Raw genomic sequence first — 26,001 nt, 5'->3', positions numbered from 1 at the left:
AAAAAATATTAACGTCATTTTTATTTTATGCTCAACTTTGACTGTGCAAATTGCATATTAAAAATTTTAGTGTTTTAAAATTGGAAAAAAATTCACATTTGAATTGCAAGTTTGAGAAGTACAGTGTCATGGTGCAAGGTACAATATTTGCTTGTTTTGCACTTGAATTAAGATAGCACATTATAATTAATATTTGCAGTTATCTACATTTGCAGGCGATAAAGATTTACAAAAAAAATTGTGCGAATATTCGCAAATTATTTAAAAAGAAGTTTAATAAGCCTTATAACCTTTTTGTACTATGGGAAAAAGCGCGGGAATTTCAAATCTATGAAATCTGTTGTATTAATAATTTTGGAAACATTAAATTAAAGTAATAGTAACCTTGCAATGAAGTTTCCGAGCAATAATTGTCACAATAAGTTCAGTAAGACTTTCACAAATTATGGAAGCTTAAATTCTGGAAAAAGCGCGGGAAACTCAAATCCACAAAATTTATTGTATTAATAATTCCAGAAAAATTAAATTAAAGTAATGGTAAACTTGTAATCAAGTTTCTGAGGAATAATTTTTACAATAAGTTCAGTAAGACTTTCACAAATTATGGAAGTTTGAATTCTGCAGAAAGCGCGGGAAATTCAAATCCACAAAAATTTATTGTATTAATAATTTCAGAAAAATTAAATTAAAGTAATGGTAAACTTGTAATCAAGTTTCTGAGCAATAATTTGTACAATAAGTTCAGTAAGACTTTCACAAATTATGGAAGTTTGAATTCCCCAGCGCGGGAAATTTAAACCTTTCGAATTTACAGAGAAGGGAATCGAACGAATGATTGAACGCGTTTGGGTTAATAGAATTTCAATTTATTAAGTTTCTTCCCTAGCCGTCAGTGTCTTGATTCTCATTTACAAAGGTATTATATGACTGTAGTGATAGTAACTAATAATCGTTGATGGTAGTAATCAATAATAACCATAATCATCGCAATAATAATAATAATAATAATAAGAATAATAATAAGAATTACAATAATGATCGATTGGTAATTAATATATTAATCGAAATCCGTATGTTATAATCGTCATCGCTGGGTGTCGCGTATAATTTATTTCGCTCGTCCATCGACGACGAACCGCGCTCGACTCGAAGAAACAACACAAGGAAAATCAGACAGAAATAGAGAAAAAGGCGAAACATCTTACATATTCACAGCGATGTAAAAAATGTTTACCCAACTGTTTAAACGTAAAATTATTTATAATCGTATCTGACTAGAAAAAATCAACTCCCTTACGTTTCTTAACACGGCGATACCGTACAATAATTCGTAGGCAAGCACGGATCCAGCCGAGGTGGTGGGGGAAAGGCGGGAAACGCCGCGCGGTTCAAAACCGCTCAACGTCGAAAACGCGAAACAAAACGTTCTGGCTAAAGAACAATACCCGTTAACGATCAAATTATGCCTCTGTTCGATGCTGATCGATTCGAGGTTTCCCCCACCATTTTTCTTTCAAGAACGCTGGATTCGTACCTATTCGTAGGCTATCGAGTTAAAGTTGTACACGTACATAGAAACATTCGTCGCACAACAAGCATGGGAACATGATGGACGTCGCCGTGGAATTTTTATGAATCTTTCGCTAAAAAAAATCTGACGAATAAAATGAACAAACACGAAGATAACCATCTTGTTCGCTCTCGTTATATGGCATTATGCAATCCGCACCAAGTCTCGATTCGTGACGTATACTTGAATGACCAATAAAAAACGATTCTTCCTCGATCGATTAACCCTTTATAGACTTAACGATAAGCAGACGCTAGGTTAGGTCTAGACCGGGTTGGACGAAACTGGACTGTCGCGAAGACGTATCCAGTTTATTCGAGGTTAGGTCAAAGTAGAGAGGAAAATCGACTTAAGTTCTCCTAGAACTAGATTAGGCCGAAGTCAACGTTTCTTTAGAATAAGTTAGGTCAGTTTTGATCGTCCAAATTCTAGGCATCGAGTCTGTGTCGAGTTGAGGTTAAGTCGGCTAGGGTTACAAATGGATATCATTAGGAACTATACTCTATAAAGGGTTAACGGAGTTATTTCAGTCGGTGAATCGTTTTGGGTTATCGAATCTTCTCATGATTACGTGGATTAATCGTGAGCGAGAGAAATGAAATCACTCGGGGAAGGAAGATGGAGGAAGGATAGGCAAAATGGCGGAGTAGCGCGATAGTGACATGATATCGTCGGTGGTGTTCGTAACTAGGACCTTTATAGTGAATCGAATTCTCTAGATTAATTAATGTGGATTAATAAATGTGGAACTCTCTGAATTGAGGAGTTAGGGAATTATGTTACTGGACAGTAAGAGAAGGGGAATTAGAGAATTTGGAATTAGGAAAGTATTTAACTGGTCAATAAGAGACTCAGGGAATTAAAGAACTCAGAATTAAGGAATTAAGTAATTTGACAATAAGAGGCTCAGGGAATTAGCAAATTATGTAGCTGGACAATAAGAAACTCAGGGAATTAAAGAGCTCAGAATTAAGGAATTATGTAACTGGACAATAAGAGCCTCAGGGAATTAGACAGTTCAGAATTAAGGAACTAAGTAACTTGACAATAAAAGACTCAGAGAATTAGACAGTACAGAATTAGGAAATTATGTAGCTGGACAATAAGAGACTCAGGGAATTAAAGAACTCAGAATTAAGGAATTATGTAAGTGGACAATAAAAGCCTCAGGGAATTAGACAGTTCAGAATTAGGAAATTAAGTAATTTGACAATAAGAGACTCAGGGAATTAGACAGTACAGAATTAGGAAATTATGTAGCTGGACAATAAGAGACTCAGGGAATTAAAGAGCTCAGAATTAAGAAATTAAGTAGCTTGACAATAAGAGCCTCAGGGAATTAGACAGTTCAGAATTAGGAAATCAAGTAACTTGACAATAAAAGACTCAGGGAATTAGACAGTACAGAATTAGGAAATTATGTAGCTGGACAATAAGAGACTCATGGAATTAAGGAGCTCAGAACTAAGAAATTAAGTAGTTTGACAATAAGAGCCTCAGGAAATTAGACAGTTCAGAATTAGGAAATTAAGTAACTTGACAATAAGAGCCTCAGGGAATTAGACAGTTCTGAATTAGGAAATTATGTAACAGGACAATAAGAGACTCGTGAAATTAAAAAGTTCGAAAATTACCAAACTGTAATTCAAACTCCGAAATTAAAAAATTTGGAAATGAAAGAATAACCTTGAAAATTTCTCAAAGAACCTGATGCAAGTCCTAGTTACGTCCTAACAATATTTAAAACCTAAATAAAGTGTACCTAATGAATTGGACAAGATAGCGACGAAAGTTCTAAAGTACGGCAGTCGAAGGGTGATAAGATAAACTGGAAGAGCGAGATTCCACGTTTCTCGTTTTTTCCAACAGAATTGAACCGACATCACATCACCAGGTAGCGGTACACCTATGCGAAGGGCGGCGCAGACGCAAGCACTCGTTCGTCTACCTCCCAGTCGGTTCTTAGCCCCGGCCACAAAGTACGAAAACGGCTAATCGGCGACGTGGTATCCGCGGGGATTAATAACGCTCGATAGAGTTAATAATTAGTAGAACGTTAGCAGCGCGTGGTTAACAATTAGAAACTCGACGTGCACGAGTGTCGGCCGCCTGTACCCTGATCGGAATGATCGAATGAAGGAAGATGATGATAGTCCCGGCAGTGACGATCGCGCCAGCCACTAGCACGTGTATCAAGACAATAAACGCTAGCAGCACTTCGCTGAGTTCGTTTTGTTCGACGACAGATGGCGTTGCTCCTCCTTCGGGCCCGATCGTGTAACGTGACGCGTCGCAACATGGCGGAGGTCCCTGGGCCCGAACGTGTAATATGACGCGTCGCAACATGGCGGAGGCCGCGAAACTACGAATGGAATTTTGTCGCTACAGGAGGAGCATCGCTTTCGAAATGCAGCGAAACGGTGACGATGACGGTAACATTAGTGCCAGTAGATTAGTAACGGTAGTAACGTCTACGGTTAGCACAGATTAAGGGACTAGGCTGGCTGCAGTTAGATCCTCGTTAATCTCGTTTAATTTAAAGCGCTTACTAGTTTAGTCGTTGTTAGTTAGTTACCTCGGTAAATAAGTAATTAGGCGTTAACTAGCGGTAGTCAGGAGTAACGTGGTAAAACTGTTATTAATATTAGGTAACACACTATAAAAGAAGTCTTTCTGGGTTGATCTCGGTGTTCTTAACTACAGTTTTTTTTCTTCTTTTGCATAGTCCTCGAGTGTTCTCGATATTTTTGTCCTTCAGCCCCCGGGTAGGTCAATATCCAAGAAAAGTTTCGTCTTATTCAAAAAGTACGAAGTAACCAGTGAACACTATACAGATCCGCTATGATACGCGACATTGGCTCTGCCTATCGCCGCCCTGCTTCCAGGTATTCTACCTATCTACCGACCTACCTATCCTACCTACCTGATTACGAGACCTGTCTTCTCTATCTTGTCTAATCGGACGACGAACGACGCAAGGATGGCCAGACTCGCTGCCAGATCAGCTCTCAGACAATCGTGACTCTAAAAATAATCTGCGATAATTCAAGTTTGAGCAAAATTTCTAAATTCCTAATTTAAAATAGATAGATTCAAAAGAAATCTAGCCAATTAAAATTCGGTGAAATTTCGTTGCAAATGTCCCTACGTGATATCAAAGTGCCTGACGGTGAGCTGGCACGGGACATTCCTCTCCCCGTCCAGACGCGGCCGTTACATCTAATGTACATTTTTAATTAGTATGTCTAATCATCGACGTTTCTCGTTTTCTTTGTGCCAAACGCCTCTCCTCGAGATTAGTCGTAAATGCTTAACACGATATCGATAATACAATAGGTAATACGATTCTATTTATTTATCGTTTAATTGCTAGTTTATAAACGCGCCGAAAGGAGAGGGAGTTGGCTTAACCTGAAATTCTCCTTGCCCGTCGTTCGTCGATGTTACACGTGGTTGTCGGTGTTTAATTCGTAATCAAAATCGCACGGCGAATAGTCTCGGTTGTATAATATGTGTATGTATGTATGTATAATACGCCCTGTTAATAGGTTGTCACTATATAACACGTTACACGTTCCTATATACAATCATAGCAACACGATCAATGGCGATCAATGGTAATTAATTTACGATCTCAGGCCGATGCACACGCTTCCTTTATACACAACATGTATATGTAAATACGTAGTACAGCGATGGACCGTGCACGCAAAGCGCGAACGCTTCTACGGTCACTTAAACCCATCACTACTTTACAGACGTACGAAGTGAATCTTTCTCGTTTGAGGAACTCTTCTTCCTGTCGAAGAATATACATTCTGAAAGTCTCTTTGGGAAGATTCGGAAATCTTGACGAGGTACAGACAGAGACTTCCGTTGATCAAAGATTAGCGTAGTTAGGGCAGACGCACTTTTTAAGTTTTTTGATGTCTCTGTAACTTTTGATCTACTGTTTTCAAGTAATTTTGCTACCGAATGTGCTCCCTTGAGCTCCAGATTTCTGCCATCTTCATACATGTTCTTGTTCTACACTTTTCATTAACCGAGTGAAGTCTTTGAGTGTACAAAGAATTTGAACAAATCGTCGCCACTTCGTACGCGTGTGAACACTTGGATCACGTGGCTGCTTTTCGTTGCTTGTGAAATTTAAACCTTGAATTGATAAGCTCAAGTGTTGTTAACGTAAATGCGAAAAATTTCAAGCAGAGATTTTACGAACGTCAAAATGTAAGCAACCCAAAAATTCTTTCCTTTTGTTAAAATTTAATTAAACGAAAAATAGTTGAATAAAAGCGACAGCCACGAGATTCAAGCTTCCTTTAAACCCACCATCGGAAGCAGCACTTTCCGCGCGATTAATAGGAGTTTCCTTTACAAATTAAGCCGTTACCGTTTAGTTATTGCACATTGAACAAACGATTACGAATGCACATTATACAAGTCCCTTGCATGCTTCTCTTTGAAGTTCGTTCGTGTGCTTCACCGTTTTTCATATATATATATATATATGTATACATACATGTATATATCTTTTTTTCGTGTGCATATGCTTTATATATTCATTCATTCATTTATTATATACTTATTTCTGCTTCTTACTGATTCGAACGTCTCTTTTATACATATATATATCTATATATGTATATATATTTATATTTATGTTTCTCTCATTTGTAGTGCCTACTTATTGTTAATCAAGGAGGAATGTAGTCGTAGTGGTCGCATTGGGTTGAGCGAGATAAAGAATCTTTCGAGCGAGCCGGCACGTTCATCGTCCGGTGTACAACTAATAATTGAACAGGAGACCTGATTGCTTCGATCAAAATTCGGACGCTATCATTTTTTGTCTCTCTCAAAATTGTCGATAAAAATTTTGCAAAGCCCTAGTAAATTACAACTTCTCTCAGATTAACCTTGCAAACTAAAAATTGACGAATGTCGAATTTCCAAACAGAATAGTTCATATAAAATTTCGAATCTTCCAATTTTTGTATAAATAAATAAATTTGACGATAAGTCCGAAATTGATCGATGGCAAAAAGGATCCGAGGGCCAATGAAAGGCCTCGTTGTCCTCGGAGGCACAGGTTGCGCGTCAGATGACTCGATAGTGGATCAAGCATAAAGCGGTCAGCGTTCGGACCCGGAGAAACTGAACCGTTTGTAACTTCCCTACCTTAATCCTGACTAAATAACTCTCTCCCGAAAGTGTCCCCAAGAATAATTTAACCGCGTTATCCTAAATAACGATCCTTAAACGTTACGATTTTCCAAAGCGTACACTAATTACGTTTAATCATTTTCCTTCGCAGGGCTACAATGTTGCATGTCCGTGTAATGGCCACCCGGTCTTACATCGCGCGTTTACCTATACCGAGATATGATCATCCACGATACTCTTTTAATATAATATAATAATAAAGATCGTCTGAATAAATGACTCGTCAATATTTCACGCGTGATCCATATCCAATATACATCATATATATATATACATATACAATATACATATATATATTTGCGTGTATAGTAATAAGTTATATTATATATATAGTACGGAGCTCTCGTATGTATAACGATTTTCCTTCCCGTCGGATATTCAATTCCTTAATTACTCTATTTATATCGTCTCGTGGTCCGCCGTTCATGGAACAGGGGTTCACGGATCACGGGGTTCTGCTGCTCCCGGCCGACGGCGTCCACGGCAAAAATTTCATAATTTTATAAGGCCCAAATATTGTGCGCTACCTTTAGTTCGACGATGGAAAGTACATACGCGAAGAAAGTGGTCGCGAAAGCATGGAACGCGCGTGCGGGGCTCAGTTTCTCGATTCAAGCGGCCGTTCACGACTGACCCGCTATGCGTGACCCATCGCCGTACGCGTCTTCGAGTCCATCGCGTTCGATGGCGGTGGTGTCGTCGTTGGCAGCCTCGTATTTGGCACACACCTAACTCTCCGCTACGTTTCACCGACGATACACGAGGCCAGACCGCTATCTCGCTGAACACCAGCCTCGAAGCCCTCTGACTATCCGGTAGGCGGACTAGAGGTTAGGATCCGACCAGTTCGCGCACACGTGTCCTATCTCCGGTGGCACATACCACGAAAAGCGTGATTTGGCCGTAGTTCAAAGCTCCTCTCTTCCTGCTCCTCTTCCTGCGGTCGGCCGACCATTAGAGAACGCCTCTCGCTACTACGCGGGCCAGTCCTCGTGCTACACCCCCTGGAATGCCTTGCCAATGCAGAATTTCTGTCTCTTCTAGCTGTCCACGGAAGCAACGGGCTCAGGTGGCGCTGTCCCGCGCCATGGTGTCGCCGTCGTCGCTTCTCCGATGGCGGCCGGTGGATGTCTGACGTCCGTCGGCGTCGCTGTCGCTGGTGGTGCTGGTGAACGAGACAGTGTCCTCGGAGGGCACCAGCATCGTGATAGGCGGCGAAGACGACGGTGACGAGGAGGACGAGGGAGGGGAGAAGTAGGACGCGTTGCCTCGATGGTTGGTGAGGTTGGTCGCTTTGGGACGCTGCCGTCGCGGCGCGAGCGTAGGCGCTTGAGACTTGGCCGGAGCTTTGGCCGTCGTCGACGACGACGTCGACGTGGGTGCAACGCGTTCGTGCGTCGACGACGACGCCGTCGCTGCTCCGGGGAGCAGCTGGTACCTGTCTGTAGGCACGACTTGTTGCCGTTGCGTTCCGACGCGAGGGTCGTCCCTCTGTCGTTGCATCGGCTGCTTTGGCAGGCTGTCCTGCAGGCTCCGGTGGGTTTTCCTGGCCACGCTGGACCCGCTTCCGACGGACGAGGAAGAAGACGAGGGTGACAGGAGGTAGCTGCTGGTGATCGTTGCACCAGCTGTGCTGGAAGCGGTAACCGCTGATAGAGCTGCTTCCGGTGCACCGTCAGCCATCGGTGACCCCGCAGCGCTCGATAGGCCGCGTACGTCAGGCTCAGGAACAACGACTGGAGGACGTTGCTGCTCGTTGCTGCCCAGATCGCCAGCGCAGCCGTAATCGTAGCTACAGCATAGCTGCCCGTCCTACGGAGAGGTTCGTTGGACACTGGGTTAGCCAACGCCGGAACCACCGAACCAACCGGCTTTTGTTGTTCGTTCTTTTTTTTTTTGGTTCTTTCGCCTTCTTCCGTATTCGCGGACTCCACCCTCTCGAAGCGAAAAGTCTTGGCGCTGCGATTGCGTGCATCTTTCGGGTGCAAAGTGCGGTTGAGGAAAGTAACTAGGAATTTTGGGACCGTTTGTGCTCGGACGGAGCGACTGTGGCAAGTTCTATGAGAGAGATGTTCAAGAGAGGTCCAAGAGGTCTCAGATTTCGTTTTTTCTCAAGATTCCAATGTGGATATAGCTCATGGAGAACCTTGGAGCTCCTTGGTACCTCTGACGTAGTGTTTCACGCACCTGGTAGAAGCTACATCTTCAAGACTGTTTAAAACGGAAAAAAATATCAGACAAAATGAGATGTCATCGTTCACCAGTTACGTGAAACCTTGCACTTTAGTTTGCGTCCAATCGAAGTCCGAAAGATTTGATGCGCAAGTGAATAGTGTTCCTCGTTGACTTTTGAAAGTGTTGGCAGCTAAACACCATATCTAAACGTGTACGTGTCCGAAACTGGGAGTGCACCTTGCGTGTACCTTCGTGCACAGCGATTCTAGTGTCCGCGAATTTGAAGAGTCACCCTTTAACAGATCACAACGTGACTCCAAGACTTTTCGCGTTCGCGGAAGGGCGGTTTAGGTAATCCTCCACATAATATGTAATTCATTGTTTCGTTGAAACAGCACACGGTGTGTTCCGCTGTGAAGAAGACCCACGTGAATATCCGTCGTTCACCTTTGCTGAAGTCTGGTACGATGCCTTTCGCTCAATGCATTGCTTCACGATCACAATTACAAGAAATCGACTCATGACAATCATGCTCTGACATTCGGGGGACAAAACAATGAATTTCCATAGTATGTATCTGACACCTGAATACAACGTGTCTAGGTTCCACTACGTTCCGTCGCGATTCTGGCAATGTTATGAACTTTTGGTGCATTGGTCAGTTGGGATGCAGATAGCGCTGGACCCATTGGGATTTTTACTATTTAGGATTTTTTACGGTGAGGGTTTAGGACTCACTCGAACTTCTACTCGTGAGGATTCACGCTTTCGAATTCCTACGCGCTGAGATTCCCCACGCGCTGGAATTCCTACGCGCTGGGACTCTCCACGCATTGGAATTCCTACGCGCTGAGCCTCCCCACGCGCTGGAATTCTTACGCGCTAGGATCCCCACGCGCTGAACTCCCACGCGCTGAGACTCGCCACGCGCCGAGACCCCCACGCGCTGAGACTCCCCACGCGCTGGAATTCCTACGCGCTGAGACCCCCACGCGCTGAAACCCCCACGCGCTGGAATTCCTACGCGCTGAGATTCCCCACGCGCTGAGATTCCCCACGCGCTGGAATTCCTACGCGCTGAGACCCCCACGCGCTGGAACCCCCACGCGCTGGAATTCCTACGCGCTGAGATTCCCCACGCGCTGGAATTCCTACGCGCTGAGACCCCCACGCGCTGGAACCCCCACGCGCTGGAATTCCTACGCGCTGAGATTCCCCACGCGCTGGAATTCCTACGCGCTGAGACCCCCACGCGCTGGAATTCCTACGCGCTGAGACCCCCACGCGCTGGAACCCCCACGCGCTGGAATTCCTACGCGCTGAGATTCCCCACGCGCTGGAATTCCTACGCGCTGAGACCCCCACGCGCTGGAACCCCCACGCGCTGAGACTCCCCACGCGCTGGTCTCCCCACGCGTTGAACTCTCCACACGCTGGAATTCCTACGCGCTGGGATCCCCACGCGCTGGAACCCCCCACACGCTGGAATTCCTACGCGCTGAACTCCCACGCGCTGAGACTCGCCACGCGCTGAGACCCCCACGCGCTGGAATACCTACGCGCTGAGACCCCCACGCGCTGAAACACCCACGCGCTGGAACCCCCACGCGCTGGACTCCCCACGCACTGGAATTAGTACGCGCTGGGACTTCCCACGCGCTGGAATTCCTACGCGCTGGATTTCCTTATAAATTACAATTCCTACGCGTTGAAATCTCACGTGCTGAGATCCTTTCAACCCAAATCCTCACGTGCCGAGATCCCTATAGTTAGAGTCCCTCAATCGCTAAAATCCCTGTTAGTATCCCCACAGTATCGCGTCAGATCTATTCACTAGTTAAACTGCAAGGTAAAATGATGCACTTCCAAATAATAGCAATGATCAACACATAAATCACACTTAATTCAATAAGTCTTTTAATTGAATCAAATTGGAGAGATGTCTTTTGCCAGAATCGCAGAAGGAAAAAATCGATAGAGAGAGAAAGAGACTCTTGGTGCTTCTATCGAATCTCGAATGCAGATCAGAGGAGGGTGCAAAAGAGGCTCAAGTGTAACGAAACCATAATTGAAATAAAAAAGAAGATCGAAATAAAAGAGAAACGAACCAAAATGCAATCTGTGTGTTCGCTCGTGTGCGTGTGCGTGCGTCTGTCACCACGTGCGCCGTGCGCCCCGACCGATACCAAATTGAAATCTTTGTCTCGTTTTATCTCGTTATCGATGACGAGTACGAAATGGCTCGTGTATACTTGAATTTAGCCGGAAGAGCGTGGGGTGAGTCGGTGCATGCGAATCTTTGTAAACGTGCAGTCAGCCAGTGAGTACCAAGATGGAGGTGTCTTGATCGATCGATCGACGTTCTTTTAATTACATCGTGGATAAATGAATTTAATTACATAATGGACAAATTATGTAAAAATAAATTAATCTAATATTGCATGATGATTTTGTTGAATTTAATTGTGAATGGCAGAATTGTCTGAGTTGATATTATAATTGAAAGCTGAATTTTTTATGTAGGACTTGAGGTATACTACTAGTTGTAATGTGAATTTTTATGGTAATGTGAATGCAATTTAAAAATCGTTGATACGTCGATCAAGAACAGTTTTGTAAGATTTTAATGAACATGCGACGTGCTCGCGATTCACCCTTGGCATTAACGTTTTTGTTAGGGTGGGTTCACAGTGAGTCCTTGCCATTTTGGGAGAATTTATAAAAGTTAAGTAGATTAATTTTACTGAAATATCAGATCTGTACTTTATTCTATTTTATTCTATTCTGTTTTGGATTTTAATTGATTCAGTCTAGTCATTCAAGGATTAATGTAACAAGTTTTATAATAGTTGTATTTAAATTAATAATAATTGCATTTTTAAACTTTTCTAAATTTGAGTTCTTTATATTGCAATACTAAAAATTTAGTAGTCAGCTGAATTTGTCACCAAAATTCCTATAAACCTTACACAAGATAGTTTGCAGTTAATTTCAAGATTACTAAAATATTTTTCCCAAATGGCATGAAAGGAGGGCTCATGCAAACCCAGTGTCCAACAGAAACAGCGAACACCTTATATCAGTGTTCCCAACCTTTCGTGCAATCGCGACCTCCTTATCAATAAATAACTTACAAACCATTTTTTAATTATACTAAATTTTTAGTGGAATAAGCAAAGCATAAATAAATGACAGATTAAATTTTAACCTGCTACTTTTAACTTAATAAACTAACCTAATTTACGCAGTCACAATTCTAAATGTTATAATGTCTCCATCATGATGCATCTTAAATTGATGAGATATTGTAAATACTAGTAGACTGTTGTAATGTTGCAGCAGTGAAATTTTTTATAAAATTGTACAATGGTATTGCAAACATTTATGGGATCGAGTGTCGCGACCCACAGGTTGGGAATCCCGGGTCATAGTCCGGTGACCAGCGTGCGAAGACTCTACGAATCAGGTTACACGCACTACAATGTAAAATCTAAATCAACGATAAAGTGAAACGAAAAGAAAAGAAGAGAGAATCAAGCACCGGTTGACTCATGGACGTAAGAACCTGTGGTCAGAATCAGTAGACATGGTACTCTGATTATAGTCGTCATATAGTCGTCATATAGTCATCATATAATCGTCATATAGTCGTCATATAGCCTTCATATAGTCGACATATAGTCGTCATATAGTCGTAATATGTGTAGTTGTCATATAGTCACCATATAGTCATCAGATAGTCGTCATATGATCGTCATATAGTCTTCATATAGTCGTCATATAGTCGTAATATGTATAATTGTCTTATAGTTACCATATAGTCATCAGATAGTCGTCATATGATCGTCATATAGTCGTCATATAGCTTTCATATAGTCGTCATATAGCTTTCATATAGTCGTCATATATTCGTAATATGTATAGTTGTCATATAGTCACCATATAGTCATCAGATAGTCGTCATATGATCGTCATATAGTCGTAATATAGTCGTCATATAGTCGTAATATGTATAGTTGTCATATAGTCACCATATAGTCATCAGATAGTCGTCATATAATCGTCATATAGTCGTCATGTAGCCTCCATATAGTCGTAATATGTGTAGTTGTCATATAGTCACCATATAGTCATCGGATAGTCGTCATATAATCGTTATATAATCGTCATATAGCCTTCATATAGTCATCATATAGTCGTAATATGTATAGTTGTCATATAATCACCATATAGTCATCAGATAGTCGTCATATAATCGTCATATAGTCGTCATATAGCCTTCATATAGTCGTCATATACTCGTAATATGTATAGTTCTCATATAATCACCATATAGTCATCAGATAGTCGTCATATAATCGTCATATAGTCGTCATATAGCCTTCATATAGTCATAATATGTATAGTCATCATACAGTCACCATATAGTCATCACATAATCGTCATATACTCATCATACAGTCGTCATACAGTCCTCAAATACTCATAATATTCAGTTCCAATATAACCACATCAATCCACTACAATCTAAACATCGAAAATCAGATCTTTTTACAAATGTTCTTACGTTCATGGCGCCGGGCCAAGCAGGCAAAGGAAGAAAGCACTCGAGCTCGTGATTTAGTCATGGACAGTAAACAATAACAGTAAGAAGATAGACATTAATCAAAAAAGAAGAAGAGGCGGGTAGAAGAGATTATAGGTGAGGTAGAAGTGACGTGATTACCGATGCACACAACACGCGCTATTGCTCACCAATTGGGCGCAGTACGGCACCTGCAAGGATACCCATCGTTAGGCTAGTCAGGTTAGTCGTTCACGGGCAATGTGTAAACATGTATAGATGTGTAACTGTGTGTCTTATGAGTGTACGTATGCTTGTAAGTGACGGGTTAAATAATTTCGCAGCATCTTTTGTACAGCACTTTCGCTCTTTCGTGTTTTACCCTTTTCGTCGATCCTTTCTCATCTATCATTCCATTTACAATTAGTAGTATTTGCAATTTAGGAATTTATAATTTGGACTGCACTTTGGTTAAAATAAGACTTGTAATTACAAATTAATTCTATATTTTTTTAACAACATTTTCTGGTTATTTTTGATTATCTCACTTTTATACCCAGATTCTAATAATAGTTGTGCTCACTATCTTGTGCTTATTGTAGATTCTTGCTTTGATTACTTTCGATGTAATTTTTTATCTGGAACGATGACGCCGAATCGACGAAAGTGAGGTTATGTCACACGCCATGAAGTTGCTTCCGCTTTCGTTAGAGGCAAATGCGTATGTAGAAATACGATCCATGCAGGGCCGACCCGAAGCAGTGAGATTTTAAACATTGAGCCTGACTGATCTTTTCTTCGTGTCCGCGGCAGTGTTCAATTTATGACGCTCGTTAATTTCCGTTCAGGTGTTGGTTTCTTAGATATTTCATTTTTATCTGACTCCGTTTAAATTTGATTGCATTCTTAATTAGTTAAACTTGATGTTATGTTCAGAATGTTACTAATGATTAGGCAGTTGTATTAGAGATTTTCAGGAAAAATGGCGACGTAGGAGGAAGGACAAAATTATACACAATACAGAAAATGGCAATAAAAAAGAAGATTGCAATTTTTTTTAAAAATGTCACAATACTTTTTCTTTGTCACAACAATTTTTTGTAAGAAAAAAAGTTTCATTGCTTACTAATTTCCTTAGGGAAGATAGCTCCGCCATTTGCTATTTTGGTCAAAGAAGATGGCGCCACTATCTACTACAGTACATTAAGGTTATCTTTTATAGATTCTTGTATACTTGTTACATTTATTATTTGGTCAATTTAAATATAAACCATTGGATTAGCAATGAAACTGAATTAACTATAAAATGTCTAAGAAACCAACACACATAAAATATTTCGCGAGAGCTGTATTGTTTTCGTCCAAGCTATTGCACCTGGTCCATACAGTGAGCGAGGGTGAAAAAAAACGTACGATTGTCCAAACCAATCGTCGCTACATAAACAATAATAACGACAATAATAACAATGATTCTCGTTTCTACGATAGTGTAATTATTCTGATCGTTGGAGAGAACATGCAGAACAGTACGTATATGTATACGGTGCTGAGCTCGAAATCTCTTTGAATCGTACTGTACGTGAAATACTAATAAATAATATGAACACTGCCGCGTGCAAGGCAGCCCAAAGAAAAAGAAAAGTACACATCTAAGAAAAAAAAGATGTTAAGGCTAGCTTAGGGACGCCCCTGAACGTGTCGCTGAACGCTAGTACCTCCAGATCTTGGAGTAATTTACATGTTAGCTTTAGATCGCATTATGACAAGACTAGCGTCACGCAATGGTTGTTCACGCTGAGAGAATTATTTCCTTGTACTAAGTTTTCAAGGGATAAATTATACTGAATTTTGCATTGAAGTTAGACTGAAATTTTTAGTATGAAATTGGGTAAATTATAGTTTATTTAGGCTTTGACTCTAAGGAGTAGGTTAGAGCTAAATGCCAATGGAAAGTCAGGAGCTTATGCAAAGTTGACCCATCGCTATCTTGATCTAAATTACATTTAGCATTATTTAAATCAATAAATTTGGAGAGCAAATTAGACTTGACCCAATTTGACCCAGATCCTAATTTACCTTCTGTAGTTTACCTAAAATTTGATCAAATAGTTTGATCATACTTCAAGTAAACTTGCAATTTGGGTGAATTTGAGGTTAGAAATGATTTCATTTTAATTTCTGCCACAACTGAAATTTCGACTCAAACCTACATGGTAACTCAATAAATAATAAAATAATTGAATAAATTTTTCTCCCAGCGTACACCAAGAATTCAGCGCAAACAGCTTTGCAATGTAGACTCACACCGCAAAAATAAATGGCATACTGGAAACAAATCAGAGTCAGCGGTACCTTGTATTGTACGAGGATTACCTACTGACACGGTAAACAAATGGCAGATAGACAGAAAGAGAAAGAAAGAAAGAGCGAGAGAACAACGGTATACATATGGCTGGTGGTGTGTGGCTTCCTACACGTGGCGGACAATTCGTACTGCGATAAGTGTGATGACTGATCGATTATCTCGAAAAAAAGAATGTCACGAAGGTAAACACTCTCTAAAATGACTGTATCTTCAATATTAACGATAACAGATTTTTCGAGTCGCTTCCTGAAATAGCACGGTATTTACAATTGTTTACGTTAGTTACACGAATGCTGCTCATGCAACACGCAAGCGATGTTAATGTTTCGTCACAACGAAAGCGGGGAAAGGGAGATTAAGTGTGTGATCCGCCACGTGTAATTATATGTACACTGATGTTTCTTTTCACGATGGACGCCTGCCGCACAGCAACTGCTCGCACCTCGACGTGACACAGTGAACGCAACTGTTCAAATATGTACATCACAGATTCACGGCTAAATGAAGGCGATACTTAGTTTCTTCATTTACTGACCTTGAGCTCTTGATTTCGCGCGAAAAGAGAGCGCGACGAGAATAAACGACCTTCTGGAATCACATCCCTAACTTAGCACAGACTTCAAAAATTATTTTCAAACTACTATAGTTACTCTTCTTTCTGTACTTACTGTACTTTCTACAGTTACTGTACTTTCAAACACCACTTTCTACACAGGTGCACCACTTTTGAATCGCCCTGTACAGCCCCAAAGTCACATTACAACTGAAAAGCACATCAACGTCTACCTATGAGATCAAATGAATTCCATGTCGAATGAAGTCCATCCTATGAGATTCCAATGTCGTTTATTCTCCGTCCTTCGCCCCTCTCTTCCCCCACGAACCCCCCTATCCTATCCGAATCCTGTGTGACCGACGATTCTTCGGCCCTTCGACGCGTCGAGGCCTGACGCCCTCCTTACCTTGCACTCGCACGTGGTGCACTTGTCATGGGGATCCTGCCAGGAGCTGCCACTGTCGTGGATGATGCCGGAGTAACTGCAAGGCCTTGGTCGAGTCAGCAACGAGAGAGAGGTACCGTTTCCTGGTAGCTCTCTCGCACAGGGATCGTCCTCGCAACGCGGACAACAGTCCCCGTCCTCCGTCACGGGGTTCGAACAGCTCACCGGTGGACACTCCATCTGCCAGCAGTCTATCTCACCGTACTGCAAATAGGAAGTCATATATATATGGTGTGTCACAACTTGGGGACATTACTTAGCATTAGTCACAACTTGGGGGCAATGGACTTTGTTGTGGTGCATTGGTGATCACTTTATGAGTGACTATCATATTTTTAGTGAACTAGGGAATTACAGGGACTAACTGGGACTGTAGGAAATAATATAAAGGTTAGCTAGAGTTAGCTCAAGTACCCGGACCTATATGGAATGCAATGGACTAGTTATGGACCATAAGGTGATCTGGCAAAGATCGTTACCAGGCATTCGCAAGTCTGACACTGATAAATCCATCGTTCACCGCTCCTGAAGACTAGGTGATGGAGTTCCTGGTGCCTGCACGAGGCTGCCGGATCGCACTGCGGGCAGCACTTGTCCCTGTGACTCCCCGGGGCACTGCAGTCGCAGATGGGGTCCCTGCATGTGATGACTCCGTCCTTGCAGGTGCATCTTCTGCAAGGATTCCCAGCCGGTGCCAAGGTCTCTCCATTCTTAACCTCTCGACTCTCGAACCAACAACCTGTGGTAGAACGTCCGTTGCATTACGTATGAATAGAAAGAGTGACAGAGGGTACTTACTCAATCTACACTCCTCGGCGGTGTGATTGTCCTCCTGAGGCGGACACATGCACTCGTATCCACCCTCGGTGTTGACGCACTTGGCGCTGGGGTGACACGTGTGTCTCCTCTCGATCGTCTGATCGTTGCACTCGTCGATGTCGAGACACTGCGTGCCCTGGGTGCTGTCGTGAAGGGCGCTTCTGTATCCGGGCTTGCAACGGCAGTAATACCATCCAGGCATATTGAAACAAGTGGACGACTGGTGACAGCGATGGAGATCGCTGGCGCATTCATCCAGGTCGAGCTCGCAACTGTTGCCTATGTAACCGCGACGACAGGAACATCTTCCTGGCGCCACGCACTCGCCGCCGTTCTGACAGGTCTGATTGCAGACGGCTGGAGAAAGCGGAGGCGAAGAGGCATGTTAGACTTGTTACATGAAGGTCTAGCAGTAGCGACAGAGCGAAAATTGAAGCGAGGAAATGGAATACTGTACGTTTGCAGGTGTAGCCATCGCCAGTGTAGCCATCCTTGCAGATGCAATAGTAACTGCCCGCGGTGTTCACACAGGTCGCGTGTTCGTCGCACGCGTGGTGGCCAGTCGCACACTCGTCGAGTTCGGCGCAGTTGAATTTGTCCACTCTATGGTAGCCCGGAAGACACTCGCACGTGTACGAGCCGATCACGTTCACGCATTTTGTGTTAGCGTTGCAGTGATGACCTTCCGAGCCACCTTGTTGTTTACACTCGTCTATGTCTGTGGTGTCAACAGGTTAACCGGATCAGCAACGGTCGTTGGTTAATTACGATGCCATACAGGATGCTTCATTTTGTTCGTGTGAACTAGAGACAGTTGCCTTTTGAAACTTCACATGTTCCGCGGACTTACTTTCTGAGGTGGGATCTGAGGGCCACAGGGTTTCAAACAAACTCGAGAGGTCAGGGGACAGACTCCACCTCTGGATCCACTCTTGGACTTAGCGACAGCATTTAAGCGATTGACATGCTTCAGGCGGTTAACACTAATGAAACACCCTGTATAAGCTTTGAAACACCTCGTTCAGGTTACAAAGTTGCGACTGTAAATTGTTGAAAGTTCATCCATTCGCAACCGTGTAACTCGTCAAGTTTCCAATCGATTCGATCGGACACATAGGTTGTTAATAGCAGTTAGAGAAAAAGTTAGAGATCAATTAGGTACCGTGACAGTTATGACCGTCCCCTTGGAAACCGATATCGCAGTGGCAGGCGTACGTTGTCTGCAGGTTCAGGCAGGATGCATTAGCGTGACACTTGTGGCCCTTCGCGCAGTAGTCCACCCCTGGTTAAATTTGGTTAGCCAAGGCGAATGCAGAGACAGTTATAGAACATTGGATTAGCGATTTAGTAGTTGATTTAGCGATATAGGCAGAGTTAACCCCTTTCATGTTAAATGGTCGGCATGCTGCCATTCGGTGAGGGGTCAATTACAGAATAGGGTTCTTCTGATAAATGACATGAATTACATGCTTTCGGTAAATGAACTGTGACCCTTCGTAATACTACGGATGTTAATGAAGAAGCGATGAACGTACCTGGACAGAATTTGCAGCATTCCTCGGCTACGCTGATCTGTTCGCTAGGAGGACAAGGCAATGGCGGACATCTGGTTTCCGTGTCAAATCTCTGGCAAGTGAAACTGCCGTCGAAACAGTCGCACTCGACGCACTGTTTCGGCGAGACTTTCTCGCCGTGATCGTAAATCACGCCATGCAAGTAACATTGTTCTGCAGACAACGAGCAATATTCGAAATTAATTAGCATCGTGAAATTTTGTTTTAGTGATACACATACGTAGTTCGATTTCATTTATTTGGTCATTTGTCGTTTACCACCCGTTCGCTACGGCCATCTTAACACCTTCGCTGCCGCCATTTTACTCTTCACATTCTACTTATCAAGCTTCCATGATTTTACATAATTTCAGACATTTATTCAAACATAGTACTAAAATTTCTATTGTCACAGGTAGCAAACCTCAGTCAGCGAAAGTGTTAATAGTCATTTGAAAACTTCCACTGTACCTAACCCAGCCTAACCCGCTAAGCGACCACAGTCATCCGTACCAAAAGAGTGCCCCTTCTGAAGGAGGATGACTGTAGTCGCCCACAGCACATGAACTTATGGCGTGTGGTTATGGTCATCCTAGTAGCGAAGGGGTTGAGACCCAAGATGGTCCGCTAAGCTCATAAGCAGATGACAAGCAAAGTATCAGTCGAGTATCAGCTTACTCAAACAGATCGGACAACATTGTCCTTGAGGAATGACGGGATTCTTGCAAGTGACAGCAGCACAGGGCGTTGGCCGGCATTCTATTTCTCCGTGCACGCACGAACACTGTTGACAGCCCTTCTCCCAAGTGGCGCCGTCCTCGTGAACCGTGCCGTTAGCCCTGCACGCTTTTTGGCACTCGCACTCCTCCACTTTGCTTATTCTGCCCTCTGCAGCGGCTAGCTAAAAGGAAGGATGTCAGTGAGCTAAAAGTGGAGGTTTAGGAATAGTTTATGTGGAGACTGTACTCACCCTACGTGATAGTTCGTTGAGGTTATGCATCAGCTGCTCGACTGTGTTTTGTAGTATAGAAAATTGACCGCAGGTGGGACAGGACGAATCGAGTTGGGGACACTGTGAAAGGTAGCCATGAGGGCCGGGTATCAACTTCACATCCTGTAAAGCACCCTGTGAAACGAAAGTGCGTTAGGTAAAGCATAAATTATTTATGAACCTGCAGAACCTTGGATGATGTGGTCATCTTCATAACCTAACTGTCTTGTGATCATCTTAACAACCTAACTGTTATGTGATCCTCTTAACAACCTAGCTGTTATGTGATCCTCTTAACATCCTAACTGTTTTGTGATCATCTTAACAACCTAACTGTTATGTGATCCTCTTAACAACCTAGCTGTTAGGTGATCCTCTTAACATCCTAACTATTTTGTGATCATCTTAACAACCTAACTGTTATGTGATCCTCTTAACAACCTAGCTGTTATGTGATCCTCTTAACATCCTAACTGTTTTGTGATCATCTTAACAACCTAACTGTTATGTGATCATCTTAACAACCTAACTGTTATGTGATCCTCTTAACAACCTAGCTGTTATGTGATCCTCTTAACATCCTAACTGATTTGTGATCATCTTAACAACCTAACTGATGTGTGATCATCTTAACAAGCTAGCTGTTATGTGATCCTCTTAACAACCTAGCTGTTATGTGATCCTCTTAACATCCTAACTGATTTGTGATCATCTTAACAAGCTAACTGTTATGTGATCACTTTAACAACCTAACTGTTGTGTGATCATCTTAATACTTTAACTGTTATGTGATCATCTCAACAACCTAGCTATTATGTGATCCTCTTAACAACCTAGCTGTTAGGTGATCCTCTTAACATCCTAACTGTTTTGTGATGATCTTAACAACCTAACTGATGTGTGATCATCTTAACAAGCTAACTGTTATGTGATCATCTTAACAACCTAGCTATTATATGATCCTCTTAACAACCTAACTGTTTTGTGATCATCTTAATACTCCAACTGCTATGTGATCATCTTAACAACTTAACCATTATGTGACCATCTCAACCTAACTATCTTATGATCATCCTGACAACCTAATTCAGTAATCAACCTAGCTGTGTCATCAGACAGGTACTCATCTACCTGTAATAGATGTCCCACGTGTAAAACAGTACATGTCTGAACGTGTTAAGAAAGATCCAAGACGTTTAACAAGACTAATTGTGTCTTCTCGAAATGACTGTTGACACTGTACCAGATAAAACTGGGTAAAGGGGATAGGGAAGAGGACGTACCTTGAAGAGAAAGTGCCTGACGTTTCTCTGTCCTACCCAGAGCTGAAGTTGAGGCAGAGTGAAATTGGTGTCAGGTGGTCCAGGCCTGAGCAACCGCCTGTACAAGGGATGACAGTCGACGAGCAGCTCGACCTGCGAGCCGCTTACGCTTAGGGCGACCCTGTGCCAGGCACCGTCGGCCAGTCGGAAAGGAAACGCCTCCACGTGGACAGTCCCGTCACGACGGGACACGTAATGAAGTCGAAGCTCGTCTTTACGACCGCTGCTCTGCAGCTCCAAATATCTGCAAAATGGAACAACTCTTTTAGGATCACTTTTTTCTAGGTGCACCTTAAATGGATGTGGGTTGGACCTAAATGGGTTATCGATCTGGGCAGCAAATGGGCAGTCGATCAACTGATCTAACTCAATTAGATGAAGTTAGAATGTGGACTTGGGTTAGGTTATCTAAAGGCAGAGTTCTAGATTGGGAATTGGAAAGTTGTGGACATTTGGGTTAGGTCTACATATATGAGGTATGTGGATTGGGTACTGGTTTGGACACACTAGGTTTACACTGGGTATGTGGGTGTATTAGTTGAAGTCAAACTTAGGTAGGGATTGCGACACTTAGGCTTTCACTTAGGTTCACTTAGGACACTTAGGACACTTAGGACACTTAGGACACTTGGGTCATTACTTAGGATACTTAGGACACATAGGTCATTACTTAGGATACTTAGGACACTTAGGTCATCACTTAGGTCTGGGTTAGGACCTAGACCTATATGAAGTTTCCTGTCACTCTGGACCCAATGTAGTTCCTTCCTAAGTTAACAACTAACCTTAAGTCGAGTTTATTAGTCGAAGTCAAACTTAGATCTGGATTAGGACACTTAGGTTCACTTAGGACACTTAGGTCATCCCTTAGGACACTTAGGTCGACACTTAGGTCTAGATTAGGACCTAGACCTATCTGAAGTTTATTGTCACTCTGGACCCAATGTAGTTCCTTCCTAAGATGACAACTAACCTTGAGTCGAGTTTATTAGTCGAAGTCAAACTTAGATCTGGATTAGGGCACTTAGGTTTCCACTTACGTTCACTTAGGACACTCAGGTCGTCACTTAAGTCTGGAATAGAACCTAGGCCTACATGAAGTTTACCATCACTCTGGACCTAATGTGGCTCTTGTCTAAATTAACAATGAACTTTGAGTTAGAGTCAGACTTGAGTTAAACAGCTAAGTGACCTAACAGTTAATCAACTCAAACTTGCATCATGTACCAGACCTAAACAGCTTCCAGATGAATCGCACCCGATAAATGTTCCAATGCAGTAAATCCAAGACATACGCATTGTAGCGATAATAGGTTCGATAATTAACTGCATGAGTTCCCGTATAACTACATAATCGAATAACTTAACAGACCGTGCAATTCAATAACGCGGTTACAGACTGTGGTGCACGAGCAACGTTTGTAGATCGATTAGAACCGGTTTCGAGCTCTTAATTGAAACGTGTATACAGTATTAAATAGATTACGTGATTGAATCAGTAGGGAGTGGGTTGCGTGCTTGCGATATCCATTTTAAGCTTAACGTAGATCATCGCTCTCCAACTTGATACAGAGCAGGATTATCGGATCGTTCACAGAAATCCCAATTATGTCATTCAAACTCTCGATTTAGAACTGTGTGTCTCCGAACGCTTTCGGCGTTTCATTCAGGGCTTTCGAACTGGGTCATTATTTTCAAAAATGAAGATATTCAGAACACTCATTCAGAAGTCCAATCCAGATCAAAGGATTAACTTCGCTCTCAATTACGTTTCGATTACTTCCAATCAGTTTGACATTCACATGAACCGATAAGGTAAATCCGTACATTCGAAAATGCCAGCGCTTCCGGATAGCGGTGCTAAATAAACATTTAATTCCGCTTAAACTGGCCGTGGTTTCTGCTCAGCAGAGCGTGTTAATTACCGCCTAATACGCGGACACATAGAGGATGCATCCAATTTGTGTCAGCCAGGTCAAAACGACTAGACTGCGCTACTCACGTGCCAGCAGAGGGTGCGACTACTTTGGGGTTAAGTGTTCTCCTTCGTCCCGGCTCAACAATTGACACAGTAACTTCCTTCTTACCTTTTTCACTTCGTTCCCTTCAAGCCTTCGGTAATTCGTTTCCCGATCGTAATTACGTTCGGTGAATAGAAGCTTTTACCGCCTTTATGGAAACGTTTAGGTGCCGGGTTGAGGATTCAGGGTTCAGGATTGAGGATGCAGGGTTCAGGATTGAGGATGCAGGGTCCAGGATTGAGGGACGCAGGTTTCAGGATGGAGGGACAGGAGATGAGATGGAATTTGATGGGGAATTTTATTGGTGATTTTGGTGAGTTAGAATTGTAGGATGTTGAAGAGGTCAAGATGGGAGAGTCAGGATCTTAGAATTTTACCCTGAAGCCTTAAAGTCCCAAAGTCACATTCAAAGTACTGAAGCCAAATACCACAAGTCTATCATAAAGTTCCACGGACCCAAAGTATCGTATTTTTACAGTTCTACAGTTTGAGAATTTTATAATTTCTGAATTCAATAATTTCAACATTTTTAAGTCCCAAAATTTCATAATTTTTGGGTCCTACAGTCCCAAAATCCTACCTTTCCCAAATCCCACAATTTCAAACTTCTAAGGTCCCAAAATCCCACAATTGTAGGGCCATAAAGTCCCAAAATTCTACCTTCCCCAAATCCCACAATTGTAGGGTCCTAAGTCCCAGAATTCTACCTTCCCCAAATACTATAATTATCAGATCTTAAAGTTCCAAAATTCTGCCTTCCCCAAATCCCACAATTGTAGGGCCCTAAAGTCCCAAATTCCTACCTTTCTAAAATTTCATAATTGTAAGGCCCTAAAGTCCCAAAATTCCACCTTCCCAAAATCCTACAATTGTAGCGTCCTAAAGTTCCCAAATTCTACCTTTCTCAAATCCCACAATTTCAAACTTCTAAAGTCCCAAATTCCTACCTTTCTAAAATCCCACAATTATAGGGCCCTAAAGTCCCAAAATTCTACCTTCCCAAAATCCTACAATTGTAGCGTCCTAAAGTTCCCAAATTCTACCTTTCTCAAATCTCACAATTTCAAACTTCTAAAGTCCCAAATTCCTACCTTTCTAAAATCCCACAATTTTAGGGCCCAAAAGTCCCAAAATTCTACCTTCCCAAAATCCCACAATTGCAGGGTCCTAAAGTTCCCAAGTTCTACCTTTCCCAAATCCCACAATTTCAAACTTCTGAAGTCCCAAATTCCCACCTTTCTAAAATCCCACAATTGCAGGGCCCAAAAAATCCCCAAATTCTACCTTTCCCAAATCCCACAATCCTAGAGTCCTAATGTCCCAAAATTCTACTCTCCTCAAATCCCAAATTCCTAGAACCCTAAAGTCCCAAAATCCTCCCTCTCCCAAATCCCAAATCTCCAAATCCTCAAACTCCCAAAAATTCCCCCATCCACCCCAAACTCCCAAAAATTCCCCCATCCACCCCAAAATCCCAAAAATTCCCCCATCCACCCCAAAATCCCAAAAATTCCCCCATCCACCCCAAAATCCCTAAAATTCCCCCATCCACCCCAAAATCCCCAAAATTCCACCGTCCTCAGATCCCAAAAGTTCCACAATTTCAACGTCCTCCCAGAATCCCAAATTCGCAGAATGCTGTTACTTTTCGCGCCCCACCGTTCCACCATGGAAATAACAAAAGGCGCGAGGAATTTATCAGAAAATTCCATCGACGCGTGTTTCCCGGCGGCCTGGTGTTGTTCATCGCACGAATTCCGAGCGAAAACGTGCGAGGAATGAAATTACACGTGGTCCATACCTATTGTTCCCATGTGAAAAGGCGACGATCGTCCCGGAATTGGCCTCCTCTTGTCGCAAAGCGGCTGCTATAGTGAATTCCGGAACCCGCCGGAGTAGCGTGGCCGCTCGTTCGAAGCTCGCCTCGTTCAGTCGCAGCTCCCTCTCCTCGCCTGAAGTAGTAAAACTCGATCATTCCTCCGACATTGTCATTTTTTATTACGTTATAGTACTCTTTTATCAATTATTACAACCATTGTTTCTTTAGCAATGTTATACTTAAAATTAAATTATTAATTATTCTTAAAATTCAACTGGGAAAATTTGTACTGAAATAGATTTTTATATTTGTGCGAGATTTTATAGGTCACTCTTTAGGGTACTGCAAAGTAACATTTGCTATATGATGATGATGATTGTTCAAATTATTGCTCTTCTACAATTTTGAAATATTTGACACTTTGAGAGTAAAAATTTGATAACAGTTTAAGAATCCTCTCAGCACTCACAGGACCTTATAAGTATTTTTTAATAAACATTTAAAGAGACTTTTATTAACAAAATTATTAAAATAAATGCACTCAAAGAGTCTATTAAAATAATTAAAATAAAATAAGTGGA

The 26,001-nt window shown here is 42.3% G+C and overlaps 1 protein-coding gene across 6 annotated transcripts in view; it reads right to left on the bottom strand.

Annotated features, from left to right (window-relative positions):
* Positions 1-850: 850 nt before the first annotated feature.
* The window catches only part of LOC100879299 (protein kinase C-binding protein NELL1), a 95,188-nt gene continuing 70,037 nt past the window's right edge, over positions 851-26,001 (bottom strand). For 3 of the 6 annotated variants that reach the window (XM_076540341.1, XM_076540342.1, XM_076540346.1), the window contains 12 exons: positions 25,403-25,553; positions 21,542-21,824; positions 20,238-20,393; positions 19,946-20,168; positions 19,250-19,441; positions 18,877-18,996; positions 18,172-18,432; positions 17,694-18,071; positions 17,375-17,634; positions 16,857-17,099; positions 13,692-13,741; positions 851-8,602 (listed from right to left, as the gene is read on the bottom strand). In XM_076540341.1, coding sequence (XP_076396456.1) covers positions 7,831-8,602; positions 13,692-13,741; positions 16,857-17,099; positions 17,375-17,634; positions 17,694-18,071; positions 18,172-18,432; positions 18,877-18,996; positions 19,250-19,441; positions 19,946-20,168; positions 20,238-20,393; positions 21,542-21,824; positions 25,403-25,553 — 3,089 coding nt within the window. In that variant the 3' untranslated portion in view covers positions 851-7,830. The remainder of the gene's footprint in view (positions 8,603-13,691; positions 13,742-16,856; positions 17,100-17,374; positions 17,635-17,693; positions 18,072-18,171; positions 18,433-18,876; positions 18,997-19,249; positions 19,442-19,945; positions 20,169-20,237; positions 20,394-21,541; positions 21,825-25,402; positions 25,554-26,001) is intronic. The other 3 variants (XM_076540343.1, XM_076540344.1, XM_076540345.1) reach the window with 3 other exon arrangements.

Source organism: Megachile rotundata, chromosome 15 (genome assembly GCF_050947335.1).
Source record: "Megachile rotundata isolate GNS110a chromosome 15, iyMegRotu1, whole genome shotgun sequence".
NCBI classification, from domain to species: domain Eukaryota; kingdom Metazoa; phylum Arthropoda; class Insecta; order Hymenoptera; family Megachilidae; genus Megachile; species Megachile rotundata.
The sequence above is the reverse complement of the archived record's forward strand: the minus strand, read 5'-3'. Positions and strand labels throughout refer to the sequence as shown.